The sequence below is a fragment of the Corvus cornix genome, chromosome 6 (assembly GCF_000738735.6).
Source record: "Corvus cornix cornix isolate S_Up_H32 chromosome 6, ASM73873v5, whole genome shotgun sequence".
NCBI classification, from domain to species: Eukaryota; Metazoa; Chordata; class Aves; order Passeriformes; family Corvidae; genus Corvus; species Corvus cornix.
This window is the reverse complement of record NC_046336.1, coordinates 16,987,933-17,007,930: the sequence shown is the minus strand read 5'-3', so window position 1 is coordinate 17,007,930 and position 19,998 is coordinate 16,987,933. Positions and strand designations below refer to the sequence as shown.

The 19,998-nt window shown below is 38.3% G+C and overlaps 1 protein-coding gene across 19 annotated transcripts in view; it reads right to left on the bottom strand.

Moving 5' to 3' along the window:
- Positions 1-2,582: 2,582 nt before the first annotated feature.
- PANK1 (pantothenate kinase 1) overlaps positions 2,583-19,998 on the bottom strand; it is a 43,331-nt gene continuing 25,915 nt past the window's right edge. For 17 of the 19 annotated variants that reach the window (XM_019293082.3, XM_019293106.3, XM_010410702.4 and 14 more), the window contains 5 exons: positions 11,793-12,046; positions 10,063-10,239; positions 9,535-9,658; positions 4,711-4,836; positions 2,583-4,077 (listed from right to left, as the gene is read on the bottom strand). In XM_019293082.3, the coding sequence (XP_019148627.1) occupies positions 4,018-4,077; positions 4,711-4,836; positions 9,535-9,658; positions 10,063-10,239; positions 11,793-12,046 (741 nt within the window). In that variant the 3' untranslated portion in view covers positions 2,583-4,017. The remainder of the gene's footprint in view (positions 4,078-4,710; positions 4,837-9,534; positions 9,659-10,062; positions 10,240-11,792; positions 12,047-19,998) is intronic. The other 2 variants (XM_019293127.2, XM_019293130.3) reach the window with 1 other exon arrangement.

The window sequence follows — 19,998 nt, the reverse complement described above, 5'->3', positions numbered from 1 at the left end:
GCTTTTAAGTAAAGCATGATGACAGTTCATGCTGTTTACCCTCCTTCATTCCAGGTACCAAGAGGTAGCGAGACACAAACCAGACCACGGTCCTTTTCATAGCGTCCATTTAATCCCAAATTCAAAGATACCTTTTGTACTTTAAAAACAGAACCCAGTAGAACTCCTCATTCGACTGGAAACAATCATGTATGTTTATTTTGTCATCAATTCAACCCCATATGGTTCTCCCACCTCTAAACTTCTGCTGTGTCCTGCCAAAAATCACTTGCAAGTATCTTGTGACAGTCTAACGGGAACAGAAGTGCTGATAACAGTGAAACACCAGGACAGCTGCGCTGAGGTTGGAATGAACTGCAAGCACCCTACTTGTCCTAGAAGTCAGATTCTTGTACTGGCCCCTGCACCCCATGCTAGCCTTCTCTACCAAACTTGACAAAGTAAATACTCTTAGTCGTCTCTCACTCTTCATCCAGCACTACAGATTTTCCCCCAGTACCTTAGTCCAAAAATCTTACTTTAAAACACAGACCCTTCTTCCTAGGGGACGCAATTAGACTTTTTTTGTCAAAACCATTAAAAATTGGGGTTTCTTGGTGGTGGTGCAGAAAGAATAAAGAGAGTAGCATGTGATAAAAGAACAAATGTTCAAGTCCAAAAGCAGCACAGGACAAGACAATCAACAGCAACGAGTCCAATGCATTCTACTCCAACTTACCTGAGTAATTACCTTACCATGTTTCAGAAAGAGAAGCTAGGTTAACAAGGCTTGGCCTGGTAAGAGGTCTCTTTAATTTATACCAAAACAAGTATTTTCAACACATACTAAACTGCAGACTCGCTGATCTACCTTAGGGAAGGCTGCTTATTCAACCTCACCATTTCCAAAACAAAAAAGATCCAAGAATCTGGGTATTTCTAGGTTCTCATTAATACTCTTCGATAGTGCTGGAGTTGAACTTTGCCTGCACAAACTTCCAGTTTGTACCAGTTATAGTAGAGATTTATCTATGTACCTGAGCAAGGCTGTTTTCAGACTTTAGATACTTCTGGATGATGAAGTGGGGCACCTTGGGGAACCCCTTCCAACAGATGATTGTAGACAGCAACTGGATACCAAACCCAATCAGAAAAATTCAAGACAACACCAATGATCTTAGAAATGCCCCAAAGTATTCCCCTATGGCAAAAATATTGTAACAGTGCCAGAAATCAACCACACTGTCATTCATCCATTACCTTAACTATGGAGGGGGAACATGGAGAGGAAAACAAGAGCTGGGATTAGTGGAGGCAGGCAAAGTAGCAAGTTACAGTACTAGCACATCGCTATGATGGTACTGATGGGGACACAGAAAAAAGCAGTCAGTTGTAGATTTCAAGGCAACAAAGAAATAGTTTTGCAGTAGGGTTTTCTCCCTCAGGAAAGGAAGAATTAAACTTACAGTGTCATTTTCCTCTAGTTCCTCCTATTTTTTGACTTTCCACAACTCTTTATCCTGTTAAGTCTGCTAATATTTTTGCCAACCAGATGTACTCATTTATGTAGTATACAGTTCAGAGTACTTTTTCTCATTCTTTTAACTACAGCAATTCACCTATTAAGCATTTTAAATTTCATATCAGCATTTTTAAGGTAAAGTTTTATTTTGTGCTTCTCCTAGAATTGTGATCAACTTACCTGACAGTCCCTAGAATCTTACAGCTAACTTCAGGGCTACCATAATTGTGCTTTTCTTCTTCAACCACACAGCCTCAATTTGTGCATCTTTAAAGTCCTTATATATCTCTGAATTGCTTGCTAGGGTTTTTTTGAATGTGTGTGGGTTTTTTGCTTTGCTGGGTTTTTTTTTTTGTTTGGGTTTTTTGGTTGTTGTTTTGGGGTGTTTTTGTTTGTTTTTGTTTTGTTTGGGGTTTTTTTGTTGTTCTTTTTTTTTTTTTTTTGAAGTAAAGGATTTTAATCTTAAAAGAACTGCTATTTCTTATTTGTTTACTTAACGTTACAGTCTTCTTTCACATAAGTTCAAATGTGAAGAATTCAAGAACACCTAGGTGACAGACATTCCCATATCAAATTCCCTTCAAAAAAAGACAATGGAGAAAACGACAGGATCTTTCTCTGAAACAAACCAACCAAGCAGTTACATGGCTGATGTTGTGCTTCCCTCTACTGTTTATCAGAAGCAGCACAGTTACCTCTTAACATTCTGAAGTTTTCCTTAAGAAAAAACAGTGTACAAATGAATCTTCATTCACAGGCAAAACTTAGCCAATAACCTAAATCAAAGGGTTTTTTTCTTTATTAAAAAAATAAAGGCACTGAGCAGAACCATCTGCACTTATCTCAAGTTCAATATTACAGAAAATATCAACTTCCACACACTAATATCTCAGCTTTTGGTTTACAGTCCTTTAAAGTCAACTTCAAGCAGGAGAAAGGCTTCAAAGACTAAAGCTTTGTAATGAAGACTAAAAACATGTCAAGAACCAAACAATTATCATGGAAGTAAGTAGTCATATATGTCACAAAAAAAAGTATTACATATGTCACATCATTGCTTCCAAGAAATGAATTCCACAGATACATTAAAACTGTCAAAACAGTAGTGGTCTTTATTTCCATCAGACAAGTTAACACTTCAGTTCATTTTACCATCTTTCAACATTTGGGAGATATCTAAGTTAATGACTTAAAAAAGTGAAATAAGTCCCCTTCCAAAAATATACTGAATTTTATACTGTCCCTCTTATGAGTCATTTACATTATGTGACATCACATATAGTCTTGCAAGACAAAATAATTTATGAACTGTTTTTCAGCCTCTCATTTGTGAGCCCTCAAGGTGTCTACAGAAAGCAAGTTTATACATGCTCTGCAGCAAGCTAAGTACATAGATTTCAAAGGGATCTCAATTCAACTTGGAAAAAAAAAAATCTAGAGAGGTCCACAAATCAGAAAAGGTAGAAAATACTGTATTGGAATAAACACTCAAATTTTAGTGTCCTGGAGGGAAAGTTAACACTAGTTTAAAAACAGAAAAGACTTTAGTCAGTATATTTCTAATTTTAGTAATTGGGCTTTTAATAATGCTGTTATCAGTTGTTTTCAATTATGAACAAGTTAAAACTCGCAGATTACAGAAAAATAAGTGAAAACAATCTCCCTTTGTCATCTAATACCAAGTGTGAATAACATCTTTACTACAGAACTCTTCATGTTGATCAGATGTTTTCATCAGAAACAGATTTTCATTTTAGTGTCAGTTGAATAATTAAAACTTTAGTTCACATCTTGTTTAAAATTTTTATTATAGAGAAGAATCAGTCCTGCAAAACCAGCTGGCAGTCTCTTCCTGTTGCAATTTATGACTACTGAAAAATCACAGTCTTAAACCCCCTGCTATTACCAAGCTTCCTCACAGTCCTTTGAAGAAACTCGTTTAGCCACAGAATGGTTTGCAAATTTTTTTTTTTTGGGGGGGCAGACAGATGTTAAATAAAAAAGTGTCTCATCTCATGAGGAAAGAAAAGGCAAAAAAATAAATGACTAGTTTTCACAGTAAAATGCATCAGCTTTGTAGTTTCATTTGAAACCAAGAACAAATCATGAAACGTCATGAAAATAAGATTAAAAAATCTCCTAGAGTGATTACTAAATGAAATTAAAATTACCACACTAATCAGTAAACCCCAGAAGAAAAGCAGATGCCTCATATCACAGGTCCAACATTAAACAGTATCAATTTTTTAAAATAAATTCATAAAATTTGTATGTTTGGCCACTTTGCACATTTTTCCCCTAAAAAATACAGTGTACAGAAAAAAAATCTCGTAATTCCCAGTATGAATTCTGAAGTATAAGGTCAAAACCCAGAAATTAAAGATCAGCTAAAAGGATTTTAAATTATTTACAAATCCAGCAGGTAGAACTACCGTAATGGCTTCATTTCCATCCTTGTAGTGGCTTTCACTCTTATCCAGCAGCATCTGCAGTAGGAATCTCTTCAGACAGCTTCATCACTGATCATCTGTCATTTTAAGCATTTCTAGAAGAGCCCCAACAGCTCCAAAATAACCCTTTGAACAAAGGCAAAAGAAAACCAAAACAAATCAAATTCCAAAATAAGACATAAGCATGAACACAAACTTTTCAGTTCTGTTAAAGCAACGAAAGGAGTATCGGCCCTACCAAATATTTGCTCTAGCTAAAATACAATTTAATAAGATCTTCTTTAGGTAGAAGAAAGGGCCTGATACTGGAAGAAGTCTTACATACTTCCCCAAAATTATATAAAAAAAAAAGAAATTACAGAACCATAATACTGATGCTGTACTGAGGCAGGGAAGTTTCCATGATGGACCTGTCCATCTGGTAGTCACCTCAGAATTATGCTTGCAAAAATTAATTATACTTGGGGTTTTCATATACCAGCCCACACAAATGAACGTTGCTGGCATCAGGGTCAGAAAGCAAATATGAGAAATGGGCAATGTTTAACAACACATACCACAAGATTAGCAATCAACCCAAGGAGTTAACAAGTAATATTTTCAAATGAATTTGTAAACTAAATAGCATTTATGCAGAACTTAGCTTGTGCATTCAATTCCAAGCAATGGCATTTGTCCCCTTTCAAGTTCACCAAATAAAGAACTACAAGAATTTTGTACTTACAAATAGAAGTATAAGTTCAACATATATTTCCTCACCTCATGTTCCAAAAACAGAGCTTTTAGCTGTCCCTTGGACCAATAATCCATAGCATATGCTAGCACCTTCATAGAAATCATATTAATTCTGAGAAAGTTGCCAACAAACACCACCTTGTCGATGTTCTGTAAAATTGAATTTGAAAAACAGACGAGAAAAATTATATTCAGCTAAATTATTTCCCTCATTCAACATGTACCTCTGCCCCTACTATGAAGTTAAATGGGAGTTTTAGGTTACATTTAAATACTTCAGACTGAAAAGTCAAAAAATATTGCAGTTACTGACCGCTAAGTAAGAGACGCTGCAAGAGCAGGGAGGTGCAGAGTTTTATTCCAAAGAAAATGAGAGGCTATTATCATAGATGATCAATATTTCCTTAAAATACTGAATAAATATCAGGACCTTCCCAACGTGACTCAAATTATGAGTGTTTTGATGGTGGCTTTGGTTTTTTTAATTGTATATGGCTGCACTGAAGACATCTTTACCCCCTGCATGGTAAATGAAGCAACTTTCTAGAGATCGCTTTGATTATTAAGTCCAGATGGAGAACTTCTGAAGGGTATCTGACAAGGATTATGTTATAGATGGGAAGAAGCATCTTTCATTATCTATTATCAGGACTGCGATTGCATTTTCAAAAAGCAAGTGAAATGGAGCTGACATAATACTTGACATGTATGGCATTCGTTTGTTTCAAAGCTCATTTGAACTCAGGTTTCATTCAGGCAATTAAGATTTTTTGAACCATCAGCACTAGGCTGCCAATGAGAAAGCCACAGACTATCCTTACTTGTATGTACATCACTGCAGTGAGCAGTGGCTCTGTGTGGTGTTTAAACAATGCCCATAACTATCTCACCAAGCCCAATTCTGCCTGTTATACACAAAACTGCACTTGCATTTTGCGTTAGTGTACCAGATGATGTTGACCAGACACTAGAACTGGTCTAGAAGATTCAGTAGGAGGCCACATCCTGGAGACAAAAGCTTTTACAGGAGTCCTGAAGAGCCCTAGAACGGCTATCTTCAAGAGTCTTCCACAGAAGATTGCCAGAAAAGCTGCATAAAGGCTAGGGTTAGCAAGGGCTACCCCTCTGCATTGATCCAGCTCTATAAAGCCCAACAGCTGGCTCTGCAGCAATTCCTGTGCTACAGCCACAGCTGTGCCGTGTCCCGGACTGCGCCGGTGACACAGCCCAGGGAACATCCTCACTGGAACACTCGGTGCTGGACAGAGCCGATCCCCACACGCCGTAAGTCATTCATCCAGTCTGCTGCCTGAGGGACATGCCTGACTGCCCTCAAGCCAAACACAGCAACACAAACTTTACTGAAATAGTTTAGCTTCAGTCACCTGTCTCCTTAGGCTCTGCAGCCACACCACCACGCATTCATACTCATTCCTAGGAATTTATGACTGAAAATAAGAACTTCTTAAATTTCAAAAGGCTGCTATGGAACACGGCCAAGAGCACCTTGCATCCTTGGATAAGGCAGTTTTGTCTCTGAAGTAACTCGGGACAAAGGAGGGACAAATATGCAACTAATTAATTTCCTTTAATGCCATTTCATAAAATTGATTAGAATCTACATTTCAGTTTCACATGCATATGATTTTTTCTGAATATAAAAATGTTACCAGAAGCAATACCTAATGCAGAGTATATTGAATCTAAAAGTACTAGTCATATCTAAGTAGAATAACAGTGCATATCAACATGCAAGTTTCATATCAATTTTGTTTTCCGACATTCCTTGAGTTGACAAGGTTAAAAATTGTATTGATAATATCAAGTTTCCTAGATTTTCTGAACTGAACTAAAAACAAGTTTAGCATATTTCAGAAGTTGAAATGCTACTCTTAAGGGAGTCTTGTCAATGTCCACTGCTGAAACTTTCAAAGCTGAAAGACAGGAATCTTAAACTGATGAAGAGATGGTGGTGACATGCTTACTTAAGCTAATCAAATTACAACATCCTGGAAAAGACATGCACTCTTTCACTCTGTGGGGTCTCATTAAATTGTTCAACTACCCTGCAGCAGAAAGCTGCAGTATACCTTCAATACAGAATATTCACATATCTGCCAATATAATTGAATAGGGAAATCTAAATCAATAACACAATAAAAAACCCTGCACATACTTTTGCAAGGCAGCTTGTTCAGATGCAAAATTACATGTTCTGCAAGTAAGGAAAGTATAAACCAGGAGATTGGTTTCCTTTATGCACTTCTGCTGTGCCTAGGACAGGCCATTTCAAAGGGTCTGTGGCCAAATGGTTCCAGACTACGGAATTTTTCTACCCCACTGCCAACTTTGTGCAAGCAAATTTGCTTTGAAGTTCTGCAGACAGAATATTTCATTTATCCCCCAGCCTCATTTTTTCCTGCACATATGCAAGTCATTTTCAACATAATATTAAAGCTGCAATCATTGGGAAAAACTTATCAAAAGTCATGCTTCAGGGCATAAATTGATTCTGTCAACCTAAAAGTGAGCTTTACCATAACCCTAATCTGATACATACAAGCTCCACAAAAGAATATGATATTCAACTGTTTATTAAGCTCTTACTCAGTGATTCGATTCATCAAGCTTGCTCTAAGTCAGAGCTATGTCTCCCAAAGGCAATTTAGTGTCTAGATTACTTAGCAGAATTATAGCATTAGTTTTTTTTCCCAAGAGCAAGCTATCTGAAGATTAGTTTACTTAAAATGATACTGCATGTTTGATTTTTCTTTTTAATAGTATGTAAAGTGACTAAATGAAGTTTTCATTCCTTAGAACTACAAAATAATTTACTTCAAATGTTGGAGAAATTCTACTTTGACACTGTGAAATGAAGATTATTTAACACATTAATCCACATTCCTCCACAAGATTCTATGGATCACATCCAATTCTTAAGTAAGCCTGCCCCCAGAACAAAGATGTTAGGAACTTTCTCACAATGACTCAGAAGCATTAGTTTCATTAGCAGCCTATCTCCTCCTCTGAATGCACCGCATGTGGTTCCCTGCTGCAACTCTCTATGCTTTGATAGCCCTGTACAATGCTGCTTGAACTCCATGCCACAAGGCAACACTGTAAAGAAGCTGAAAGCAAAGAGAACACTGAAAGAGAATCATCCTGATCGAAAGAGTGGAATTGCCCAGAAAAAAAGAAATATGCATGCCTGTAGCCACTTTTCACAACGAAGGAAGGTTATCAGTGGCATTTGATAGGGGCATACACTACAACTCGTGCTGTTCAATATATTTTAAAAGTCCTCTAGAGAGGAATATGAGAAAAAACCATAAAAATGGCATAGAAAATCAAAAGAGAATAAAAAATTAACAGCATAGCAATGCTGAAGACACATCCTGTGACTGAGGAAAAAATAGCAGGTGAAGTTCAAATCAAAAAAGTGAAATGACACAACTAAAATGGGAAAGAGAGACACTTGATTATGCAGACACAATGACAGGCTCCAAATTAGCCACTTTAAGATGATATCATGGAGGGACTGTTGATCATTTCTTAGAAATGAGTTCCATGCTCACAAAAATGAAATATTATGAACTGTGAGTAAAGGAACTCTGAACACAAAATTTATCAATATACCATCACATAAATTCATTGAGCATCCACACTCTGAATACCATATGAAGATCTGATAATTCAATCTTAAAATTACAACCATAAAAAGACTGAAAAGACAAAACGAAGCAGTGCAAAAAGAGTGTCTTCTCTTTTTTTAGGAAAGGAGACTAAGTACTAGGACCTCCTGTCTTGGAAAGAACAAGAGGGAGATGTGGCAAAGGTTTATTAAAAATCAAATTGAAACCTACACCCACCAAAAGTACTAGCAATTAATTATTTACTGTTTCTCATAAAGCCATAAGCTAGATGAGACCCATTAAAGTAATTAGATGGCAGTTGGGTGAGTTTCTTGGGTTTGTTTTGTTGGCAGTTTTTTTGGCTCTGTGTGTGTGTGTTGTTGATGAAAAATATAGAAGAAGCAGCAATTTCTTCTACCAACAGAATGCTGTGCAGGTAAAACACCTGTAAATTTTTTTTTTTTTTAAACTTGATATAAATTCATTATCTGCTCAGAGCCGATAAAAGGTACTAGTTACCACGTAATACTAAAGGATGCAATCTGCAGATAAAAACAAGGGCCTAAATTTTTGGGTTTGTGGTGGGGATTTTTGCATTTGTTTTTTCTTTTTTAACTGCTGGAAGCTGTAGTGTATGGATGGAACATCCATCCATATTTATCATGCCTAACAAAAAGATTGTAATAAGCATCTGATAGGAGTTTGAGGCAGGGAAATGAGCTACATTTTTCTTCTTTCTGACACAATGCAATGGAACTTACATCTATCCAAACATTTAAAACAATACACAATCTGAACCCATCCTGCTATGGAAACAATCCAAGTAAAATAGTATTAAAAATAAATTATGCCATGCTATAGTAAAATCTGTACATAACTACAAAGTAACAGAGATAATTAGTATTACAAACATTTTAATATCTAATGTATTACAGCTTGAGAACAACTGAACACTCCAGGCTGAAGCTCAATGCCTCAAAGACATCTTTACACTCAATTTTTCTCCCCTCTCCCCTAGCTTTGAAGCTCAAACAGCCTTACATTTTGCATCAAAGCATACACATAACACATCACAAGAGTTATGACATTACATTAAACATATGCATATTTACCAAGGCCAGTGACACACCTACTATGCCAGCAATTTGCATTTTTGCATCCTGATAATCTCCCTATGTTGTTTCTAAAGGTTTTAAGCTCATGGTAAATAACTTACCTCATTCAATGCACACATGCGAGCAATAGAACCTATGTTGTTGGTGATGGTGACCAAAGTAGCTCTGGCCAAGTCCTCTTTACTGATGGAATCTCTCTTTTCTTTACTCATCATATGACCAAAGCTGTGTGAGGAAGATCATGTCTTTTAATATGAGATATTTAGGAGTGATAAAAGCCCATAAAATTTTACCGTTTAGCAAGCTTTGCTTGGATTTGATATCCATTCATTTGTGACAGATTTGAAATGTGAAAAAGGATCTCACTACAAAGGCAGAACAATGAGTAAGGACACTTCCAAAATAACTGCAATTTAAATAGAAGCAAACTACATCAGGCATTACTTACACCTGTTTAAAAAAAAAAAAAAGAGCAAGAAGTAGGTGAGAGATCTAAGGACAAACCCCATGATACATCCAGAGACGTTCCCACATGGACACAGTGCATAGTCCAGGGATTACGCACGCAGTTTAGCGTGTACAGGAAGTTTCCTAAGGGACTCCTTACAAACAGCTCAATTAACACATACCTTGATGCTACAGCAGATCCTTGAAGGCCAAAGCGCTCATAGTCTCCTCCATAAATATCTTTCACCAGCTTATCCACATTGGTGCTGTCTCCTTTTGCAGCCATTTCCAGCGCTTCTTCAAATGTCTCGCAGCCAGTGAGCAAACAGCACAGGCCCAGGAACGTTCCTCCTCCAAGGCTAGAAAAGCACATTCCCTTCAGACCAGCAGCTTGAACCAGCTTTTACCACAACTCTTTAGACTGCCATTTACAACATGCTGTACACAGGTGCCAACTGTATCTAGCAACTCCTCCCTCAGAGGAGTTGACACAGACACCGTACATTGAGTTTCTATTTAACACAAGTGTCATCCAGTGTGGTTTTAACTGACCTAGACTTGAGTCTTTAATACTTAAATAGGAGAAATTATACTCAAGGGTTAGCTAAAAATAAGGTCCAATCCAACATCACAGATACCACTTCCCTATTCGTAGCACTCTAACAAGTTTTCTGCACAAGAATAATTAGCCAGCAGAGCACTCAAATAAGCGAGAAAAGAATGAACAGTGAACAAAGGTAAAGCTATACAGGGCTGGCAGCCAAGACAGATCTTGTCCCCCTAGTCAGTGGCAGGAAGCAGTCTGGTTGGCTCCTTTTCAAAGCAAGCGCAGCATCAGTCCCGAATGTTCTTTCCCTGCAAGAACTCTGAGCGAGGAGCACTCACTTGAATATTTTGTAAAGGCTCAAGTACAATATTTACTGACTACATAAATTTATCAGGGAGTATTTAACTGTGCATAATATGTTGCTAACTCATTAAAGTTCTACTTTGGACTTTTCAGTCTTATAGACATGAACTTCAACTTACTAACCTCTACATCCTTCCTCATTCTTTCTTGGCCACTGACAAAGTTCACTTATTTGCAGTGACTGCAGTCACAGCAACTGGAGCCACTGCAAACAAGAGGATCAGTGAGAAACCACACTTGGACTGCATGAAAAAGCACAGGAGGTCAGATAGGAACACTGTTTAGTCCATGCTCCTGGATTACTGGGTAAGTTTTTCAGAACACATCTCATAGCACTGTAATAGACAGTATCTGAACAGAAGAAAGCTCTGCACACCAGCCACAAGATAGTATTGATTTCATCATCTATAACAAGTCAACAAACCACTGCAGTCATGTTTTTCCTTCCATAGTGGGAAGGATTAGAAGCACGCCTATTGATGACAAATCTCTGTGCTTGAAAAAGACCCAGAACTGCAGGAAATCCAATGTCCTCCATAGAACTTGTGTCCATCTGTACTGTCTAAGAAAAATAGCTCATGGCTACCATTGTGGCAAAGATATGCCCTAGGTCAGGCAATAGAAGACATATATACAAGTCATGTGCAGTATACAGGAGAAACTTTAACATGTACCATAGAACAGAATGCAGGGGGAGAGAAGATTCATTTGCTGGGACAGCTTTGTTTTGGTAATTCACAGCAAAAGATGGGAAACAGGTAAGAACACCAACAAGAGACTAAGGCAGGTCTAAAGTTGAACAGATCAATGACTTCCCTGATGTAGATCTCCTCTCTGAAGGAATCCAAGGATATTTTCAGCCTTGCTACTGGCAGGCTTTTAAAAGAAATGGGAAGACATACACAGTTTGGGGCTGTAGCTACTGATCACACAGTCCAATTTCCACCTGCTCGACTGTGAAGGCGAAAAGAAAACAATTAAAAGAAACAAAAGTAAATTCACCTGGATCCTGTAACTCTTTTATAATTGTCCTTAGAATACACAGCTAGGATGCTGACCCCTGAGCCGATGTTAACCAGCAGCATAGGATATGGATTATCAAGGCAGTAAGGCTTTTTCTGGCACTGTTCAGGATCTGTAGGATTTTCAAAATAATAGCACTCTGGTTGGCCATTGAAACCAACAGAATCAACATAAAGGAGGCCCTGGATCAAACAGTCCAATTCATCCAGTTTACAGAGCTGTAGATCAGCCATCTGTAAAAGAACAAGAAATTAATAAACACACATTTCCTAGTATAATACAACACTGAGAAGGACAAAAGGCTCCACTGAAGCACTTTAATCACTTTAATAATAACACATTATGCTATTTAAGCAGTACAAAGATCTAAGCATGAAGTCTGAAATAAAAGTTCACTATCTGCCTGTCAACAGGTACCTCACAAAACAAGGATGTGCTATGCAGTAATGCCATCTAGCTCCTTTGCCTTTGAGACATTCTGGGCTCTGCAAGCAGGAACTATGTCTTCCCCTCAGTATTCTGAAGCAATAAATTTCTTTCCCTCATTCCCAATCCAAGAGGAGCCATATTCTGCAGCTTTTGGGTAGTATCTGACATATGCCTACACGGCAGCATTCCTCAGGATGCAAAGTACTTTAGCTCATCATCCAACTGTATTTCCCAACAATTTAATGAAATTTTCAATAGAAACGTGATGATATGCACATTATGTTAGCATGCACTAAATATACAGTGGACCTTTTTTTTTTTAGTATATGTCACCAGTTAATCTGATTATTTTTTTAAATTACAATGAGCACTTTAAAATGCCTCCTGAAAAATAGAGGCATAACCCCTGTTTGGTGAAAAACCATATAAAACGTCCAAACAAAAAGACTGTCAGGCCCATGCCCGCAGCAGAATATCACTTTAAGAAAAGGCAGACAACGAGTAACAGAAGCTGACAAAAGACATTCCCTCTGCGATCTCGCAGGTCACCATGACTGTACTTCAACAGACATGTCTACTTGCCATAGCATTCTATTCACTAGAATTAGAAATAACATCCCTTTCTCAAAACAGGATACACTGACCAACTGTAGAAAGTTTCCTTTCCATTTTTAGGTAGAAGAGAGGGTGAAAAAACCTGTAAGGTTGTCCAGACCCTGAGGTCATTTTCATCCTCACACATGCAAAGCAGGTCACGTCTAACTCTACTTTCTAGCAAAAAAAAAAAAAGCAACGGAGTATAATGGAGTTATACACAGCTGGTTCTCCAGCATTTGCATACTGCAGGATGTTTTTATAATAGCTAATGGAGCAGATTTACATGGGTAACTATGTCCTATTTTTAATTCTGGAAGCTATATTAAGTCACTATAAAGAGGGAAGATATTTCTGTGGAACAGGCACGGTCAATAGGTTACATTCTTTTAAGCTATTTAAATCTCCCCTGTTAAAGTCTTTGCTCTATTTGTACACAGCTCTAACTTGGCACAACTGAAAGCCATCCCACTCATTGGGTCCGTCCTTTTGTTTTATTTGCCACTCCTCAAATCCTGTAACCAGGGAAAAGAAATAAGACCAAAAGAACCCCAAATCAGCAGTCTCAAAGACCTCAATACAATCCAGTTATTCACAGGACAAGTGAGAGAGATGGAGATCATTTCTCCTTGTTTCTGTATTTCCTCCTGCAACTTTTGCAATCCCTTCATATTTTTTTCTTGGCTACCACATAGGTACACAAATTTAAATTAGAGAAATGCATCATAAAAGACTTGAACAATGCATTTAGCTAGCAAATACAAAGAATAAGCAAAATTCATGAGAAAAAGTTTTTCAAGAAATGCTACAGAATTCTTAAGGCTACTTTGCAAATATCTTGGATTTAATCAATTTCTTACCATTAGACCGAGGAAAAGCTCCAAGATGTACACAACACAAGCTATCAACATAATAAACCCTTCATGCACTCTTTATCACAATGACCATTGCATTGAGTCCACTAAGTCATCACTCTTTACATGATTTATTTAGTTCAACAAACATTGCACATACCTAGATGACATAAGGAAATATTCTATACTACCCATGATCTTTCCCTAGGTTATGTGCTGTGCAGTGTCAGTTTCCTCACCCCAGTGTATAAGCCAGATGCAGCATGACCAAACGTGATCTAACACAGATGCACAAACGTGCTGTGAACCAGGAGCTGTTGTACAAAGACAAGTCATTAGCAGATTTATGCCCCCTATTATCAAAACCTCTATTCTAATGTAAGCCAAACACCCAGCCACAAGCTACTTTTGTCTGATCCATGCTGCACTTTTACAAACAGGTAAGCACTAGTCAGAGACCTTGCAAGACACAAACAAGTAATACAAATCAGAGTTAAACACTTCTGGCATCAGTGCAAAAACACAGACAAAATCCTTGATTCTACAAACTCTCCAGTCAGCTCACCAATTCTGTAAGAACAGAACAAGAGAAACTAATCATGTTCTTCCTGAAACACTACACAGAGAGGTTTTATTAGGTCCAGCCCTCCGTGTATAAAAGACATACTGAAATTTGTTCTGCTTTTTATAGCTCTGTGCTATATTTAACAGTTGATATATTGTAGGCAGAGAAGTCTTATTACTGCTTTCTTTCATGTATGATATTCATAGCAGACTGAAAACTATTTTCCTGTGTTGTTGCAGCAGTCAGGTTTTGACTTCTGGAATAGGCAAGACAGGCATCAGTATTCTACGTCAATCCACCTTCGTTCAAAGAACCAAAAGCTCTGCAGCCACCAGACACCCAAGGCTCCAAATAGCTCTGTGAGCCACCACTGTTCTTACGTCTAAACAGAAATTAGGGCAAAGTTTCAAGTAATGTAGTAACCCAATCGTGTACAAGAAGCGATGATAGAGCCAGGGGCACAAGTCAGTCCCTTTCCCTGCAGAGAGAACTACCTTTTTGCTCACAATGTCCCAAAGCAGCAAAACTGCATTGCAGAATAGACGTGCCTGTAACCATTGTAACAAATTTACAAGTAAGCAAACATTTCTTCCTGCTGCCATCACCTGACCTGCCACACTCTACTTACCCTCAACTTTCAGCTGTTCAAATCCCATCTCTTTAGAGGAACCAAAGTTTATGTGCAAATATGCATAACAAAAACAGAAGCTGTGTCTAGAAGCACATTTTAATTGGATGCTTTTCCTACAGCATTTACGGATATTTTCCAGCCCTTTACAATTCCTAATGTGAAGGCAGACAGCAAAATGGTCAACTTACCCTACTCTGCACTCCTGTAACAATATTCAGTACAGTGCCTCTCTAGAGGTCATGTCAGAAATTTGTGCTATGAGAACAACTGCAGAACAAAGCAGTATACAGGATTCTGGAGGGAAAATTTATGATAATTACAGGGAAACCACATGCACATTTTTTAAAAGAATAATTTTTCTGCATTATAACCAGACTATAGATACTCCTCTTTTTTTTAAGACTGTTTTTTGAATACTGGGGAAGGGAACAAAACACTTTAGACCTCAAGAAACTCTCCAGGACCATCAAAAGGAGCGACTAAGGACTTCAACCATGCTTCCAGGCAGGTGCAACACACCAAGAAAGTAGCCAACACCTACCCCTATGACCTTAGCAACAAACTCCTGAAACTCAGCTTATTTCAAGGATACAAAAAGTCTGTTGTTACTGCATATAGATGCTATTCCAAGAAGAGTGAAAGCCCATCTCCTGTACTCTTCCAAGAAGTGCCGGAAAATAGTGTTATCTGCTGAAATGTAGATTTGGATTTCTTTGCTGTTTGGCTTGTTTGTTTTTTAAATATTGTGCATAACGTAAAAGAAAAATAAATCAGTTGTATTCAAGTACCAAGCAGTATAAAAAGAAAAAACATGGTACCAGCTTGTTTCTGCTTTCAAGTAAGGAAGACATAAGTCAAAGACTTGGGTCCCACTTGTTTCTTACTATGGGTGAGCAAATATTTCCACTTCAGCAAGGTAAACATGAAGCATCCCAGTCCTCTAGAAGTGAGCTGAGGGCAGCCATGATATATATGCACTGGGGTTGAAGACTAATGTATCACCATTGGTGTGCAGACATATTTTCAGTGAAGCTCCAGCTCATGAAACATTTTACTCACTTTTACTGTTACCGAGCTCTGGTAAACACAAAGTCTGAACCTTGATGAAGTTGTAAGTGCATTTTTCTCTTGGACTTTCAATGAGAAATATGATTTTTTTTTCTGTAAAAAACTGTTAAGAACATAATATCTTGCAAGTTTTAATTATCAATTACAATAGCCTCATTTACTATATCACTCTGGCTTTTATGTCTGCTGGGCATTGCTCCAGTTTTTATTTCTTAGAATAGCTTACAATCTAGCTTTGCCCTCCATCTCCCTCCCATTACCTCTCCCCCACTTTCATAAAGACTTTGCTTTCTTTATATTTTGATTATCTTCACTTCAACCCCCAATACTGCTACTTTATGGAGCTCTTTATGGAGCTGAAAATAACCACTCACATTCAAACCAGACAAAGTCTAATGCAAATAAACTGCAAGTCCAACATTCACTGAAGCAGAAGAAAAGATTCACTCTGTATCAGCTTTGGGCAAAACCAGCACTCATCAGGAATCCCGTGCAGAGCTCTGCCCTCTTGCACAGCGAGCCGTAAGGATCTCTTCTCTCTCGACAGGGACGAGATGCCCATTGTTTCTCCCCATTCCCTCTGAAGAGGTTACTTTACCCATTCTCTGGATGCTGCTTTCAACTCCAGCCCAGCCTCTACGGCCTGAGCAGCTGCCTCCAGCCTCCACAGAAAGATTTTTGAGTGTCTCACACTAACTGTGAAAGAGTTACACAGCTTACTCATACTACAACACAGGACAGTGAGTTTATTTGTTTTAAGATGAATACAGTTTATAAGTCATCCTCAGGCATTCAGTTCATACCACAAAGTCAAGCCTTAGAATTAGCTAATAACTGGCACAAGAAAATCACTATCCAACAGCCAAGCTCCCTTTTAAAGCATTTTCCTTTATGGGAAGGTCAAGGCCTGAGTTTGAGTTTGTGTTGGTAAGAGATTTCCCTCTTTCCCTGTCCCAAATGTTCTTGATTAAGTGATTAGGGTTTTTAGCCCAGATGCTGCTCCCACTGGAGACAGCATTAAAATTTCTATCAAGACAAGTCAGGTTCTACAGGTCTCTGTTCAGGAAAGGAATACAAAGATCCCACCTTTGAGCCACTGCAATCAACAAAAATTTTATAATAGAGCAGGTTTTAATCAAAAGTCTGAATAGCCCTTCCTCCCCGCATCCTGGCCATCCTTTATGTTGAGTTGCTTTACAAAACTGAGTGGCAGCCTAAAAATTTATTTGTCATTACATTAACAGCATACATCTGTGCAAGTAATGTGCCTGTGCTATCATGGAGGAGTCACAGAGCACAGAGAGATTCATCTCACAAGCAGGTTAAGTCTAAGTACTCCTTACTTTTACAGAAGTGGTTATACTTGAGCATTTGCAGAATATGTGAAGTGACAGTATGTAGTTGGGGAAAGGAGGGAGGATTATCAGAATTATGCTGCAGATTCATGCATGCCTTAAGACCACTGTTACCTGAAAATAAAGACAGACAGCCATATAGAACAGTCATTCAGAAAGGAGGTAAAAAAAAGAAAAAAAACCAAGGAAAAAACCCCCTAGGCTGGAAACAGTCCTTTTGGTTTTTACTTGAATTACTTACTGATGCTCTCTTCAATGAACATTAAGTATAACCATATGGTTGGTAAAATTATTTCTGTGGTCTAGTTTAATGAATAGAGTCAATTTTCCTACTTCTAGGGGAAGCACTCAGATCTTCAGAATGAATCACATGATTTGCCAAGCTACTGATTGACAAAAGATCCAACATACTGCCAGCAATCAGCAAGTAGATCATGGAGACTTCTTCAGGTATCCACCTCTCCAACACTGCAGACCATATGAGGGAGGTGAAATAGCTAAACCTAGGTACCTTGGTAGATTTAGTTGCCTTTTTCTAATACAAAAAACAGATTTAAGGTAAACAGAATGTGTCTCACCATTTTGTGTTATTTTTTAATACACAAAAGCAACAGAGATGTCTAGATCAAACCTATTTAACACATTTAGGAATTCACAACTAGACAATGAAACAGAGGCAAGTAACAACAGGGTATTTGCCTGTCTATTTTAAGGAGAAAAAGCTTTTATAATCTTAGAAGGCTTCCTTCCTTGGGATTTGAATGTTGTTTTGCAATATATTGGATCTTCTGTCCTAAATCTATGCAATTCTTACTGTCACATTGACAAATACTATGAAAGACAAGTAATGTAAAAGCATATACACAAGAAAATAAAGGGCCAGAACAAAAGCATGTTAGCTAGATCAAATGAGTTTCCTAGCATTCAGCCAGATTTTTTAGTGAAAATAACAACAGTCACAAACATACCTTAGTTCTTCCACACTGCTTCTAAGTAACAAACAGGAACATTTAAAGTCTCCTCCATATAAGTAATTTTACAACACTGAATCCTGCAATAGCAAGATTTAGACTTGGCTCATATTCTCCACTTCTAGAGATGTGTTAGTGGTCAAACACTTGAAATGGGTATTTCAGAGCTTTGACAGAGCAGTCCTGAAACTGTTGTCTGGTGTCAATTCATACTCAGCAGAACACACTGATAGCCAGCTGCTGTTACAATGGCTAATGAAGTGTGACAATTTAAGTGCCAGTACCCAGAACACTCTGCCCTTTCAGGGTGATTAAGGAAGCAAACTTCCATGTAATGGATAATATTCTGCTTCTGTAATTCCACATGGATATTACAGTTTGAGCCAAGAAACACTTGCTATAAAGGAAGGTGTGGAACTGGACAGCTGTCCAAAGCACTCACTTTAGTGTGAGTGCACTTCACTGATTGCTTTATGCTAGAGAACTCCCCAGCCAGCCTTTATAGGGTTTGTCTTAAACTACCATCAAGTGTTGTAGCAGACAGGATGTTAACAGCACTGCAGAGATGTGGAATTTCATGCCCAAGTCCACCAGTCATTTGCTATGTGACCTCGTATTTGTGTTCAATAGCTGGCGAAACAGCCCAAACTCCAGCTATGGCCTCCCCTGCTACATTGGCTATATTGCAGCTGAGACAAGACTGATCCCTTGCTGTAGGTTGCATATTTACAGCATGTAAGGCCAAAGCTACAGAGAGAAATGCCCAGCTGTGAGAGCCACCAGGTAACTTCCAGTCCAGTTCTACAGCTGTGGGAGTGAGGGACATGAACTTCCTTACCAAGCAACGGTAGCTGTTATTATACGATGCAGGAAGAATGAATCTGGAGAGACTGACCATTCCAAGGGGATAGTCAGCCTCTTCAGAAAGTCCTGAAGTGACCTCCCATTGTCACTAAGAACATGACCTGAATCATTCCTAGGACACATGAAAAGATACTCAAAACCACCTCAACTGAGGCCACACTTACTAGAACTAAAACTCACCTCCTACTGTGGTGCCAACAATCTTACACAATGCGAGGCAAACAAGCTTTTAAGGACTTAATCATCAGTAGACTCTAAACTGCAAGGGACTTGCAATCAGCCTAAAGAACAAGAAATCTAGCACTAGTAGTGGACTACTACACCAATTCAGAAACTTGGTAGTCCTTCCTTGGACATGGAAACAGCCTAATATTTACTGAAAGTGGCTGCACAACAGCATAACAGTTGGAATTCATGTTGAGCTCTTACAGCATTCTTTTTCCCCCTTAGAATCCTGGTCACCTGGTATGTGAGGATATTGATGACAGAAGGGTATTGACAAAGAAAAAAACCTCTTGTACAGCAAAATTGCATGCTTGGGAGTTAAAAATGAAGCACACAGAGCCAAGGACTGCAGTCAACAGCAGTTGGTGATTCAGTATGATAGTTCCTTAGACTGAAGCAGAGACAGAAAAGCCACTGTAACCTGCGATACCCAGCAGCCATCCCTCACCCTCAAGATCAGGTCCCTCACCCTCAAGATCAGGTCAAAAGTTAGGGACAGAAGTGCCAGACCCACCAGTCAAGTAAAACATTCACATTAATCTTAGTGACACTGCTCTGGGACAATCAAATTAGTCTGTTTTTTACAGAAAATTAATGAAGATCTGTCCCAGTATAGATGGATACACAAC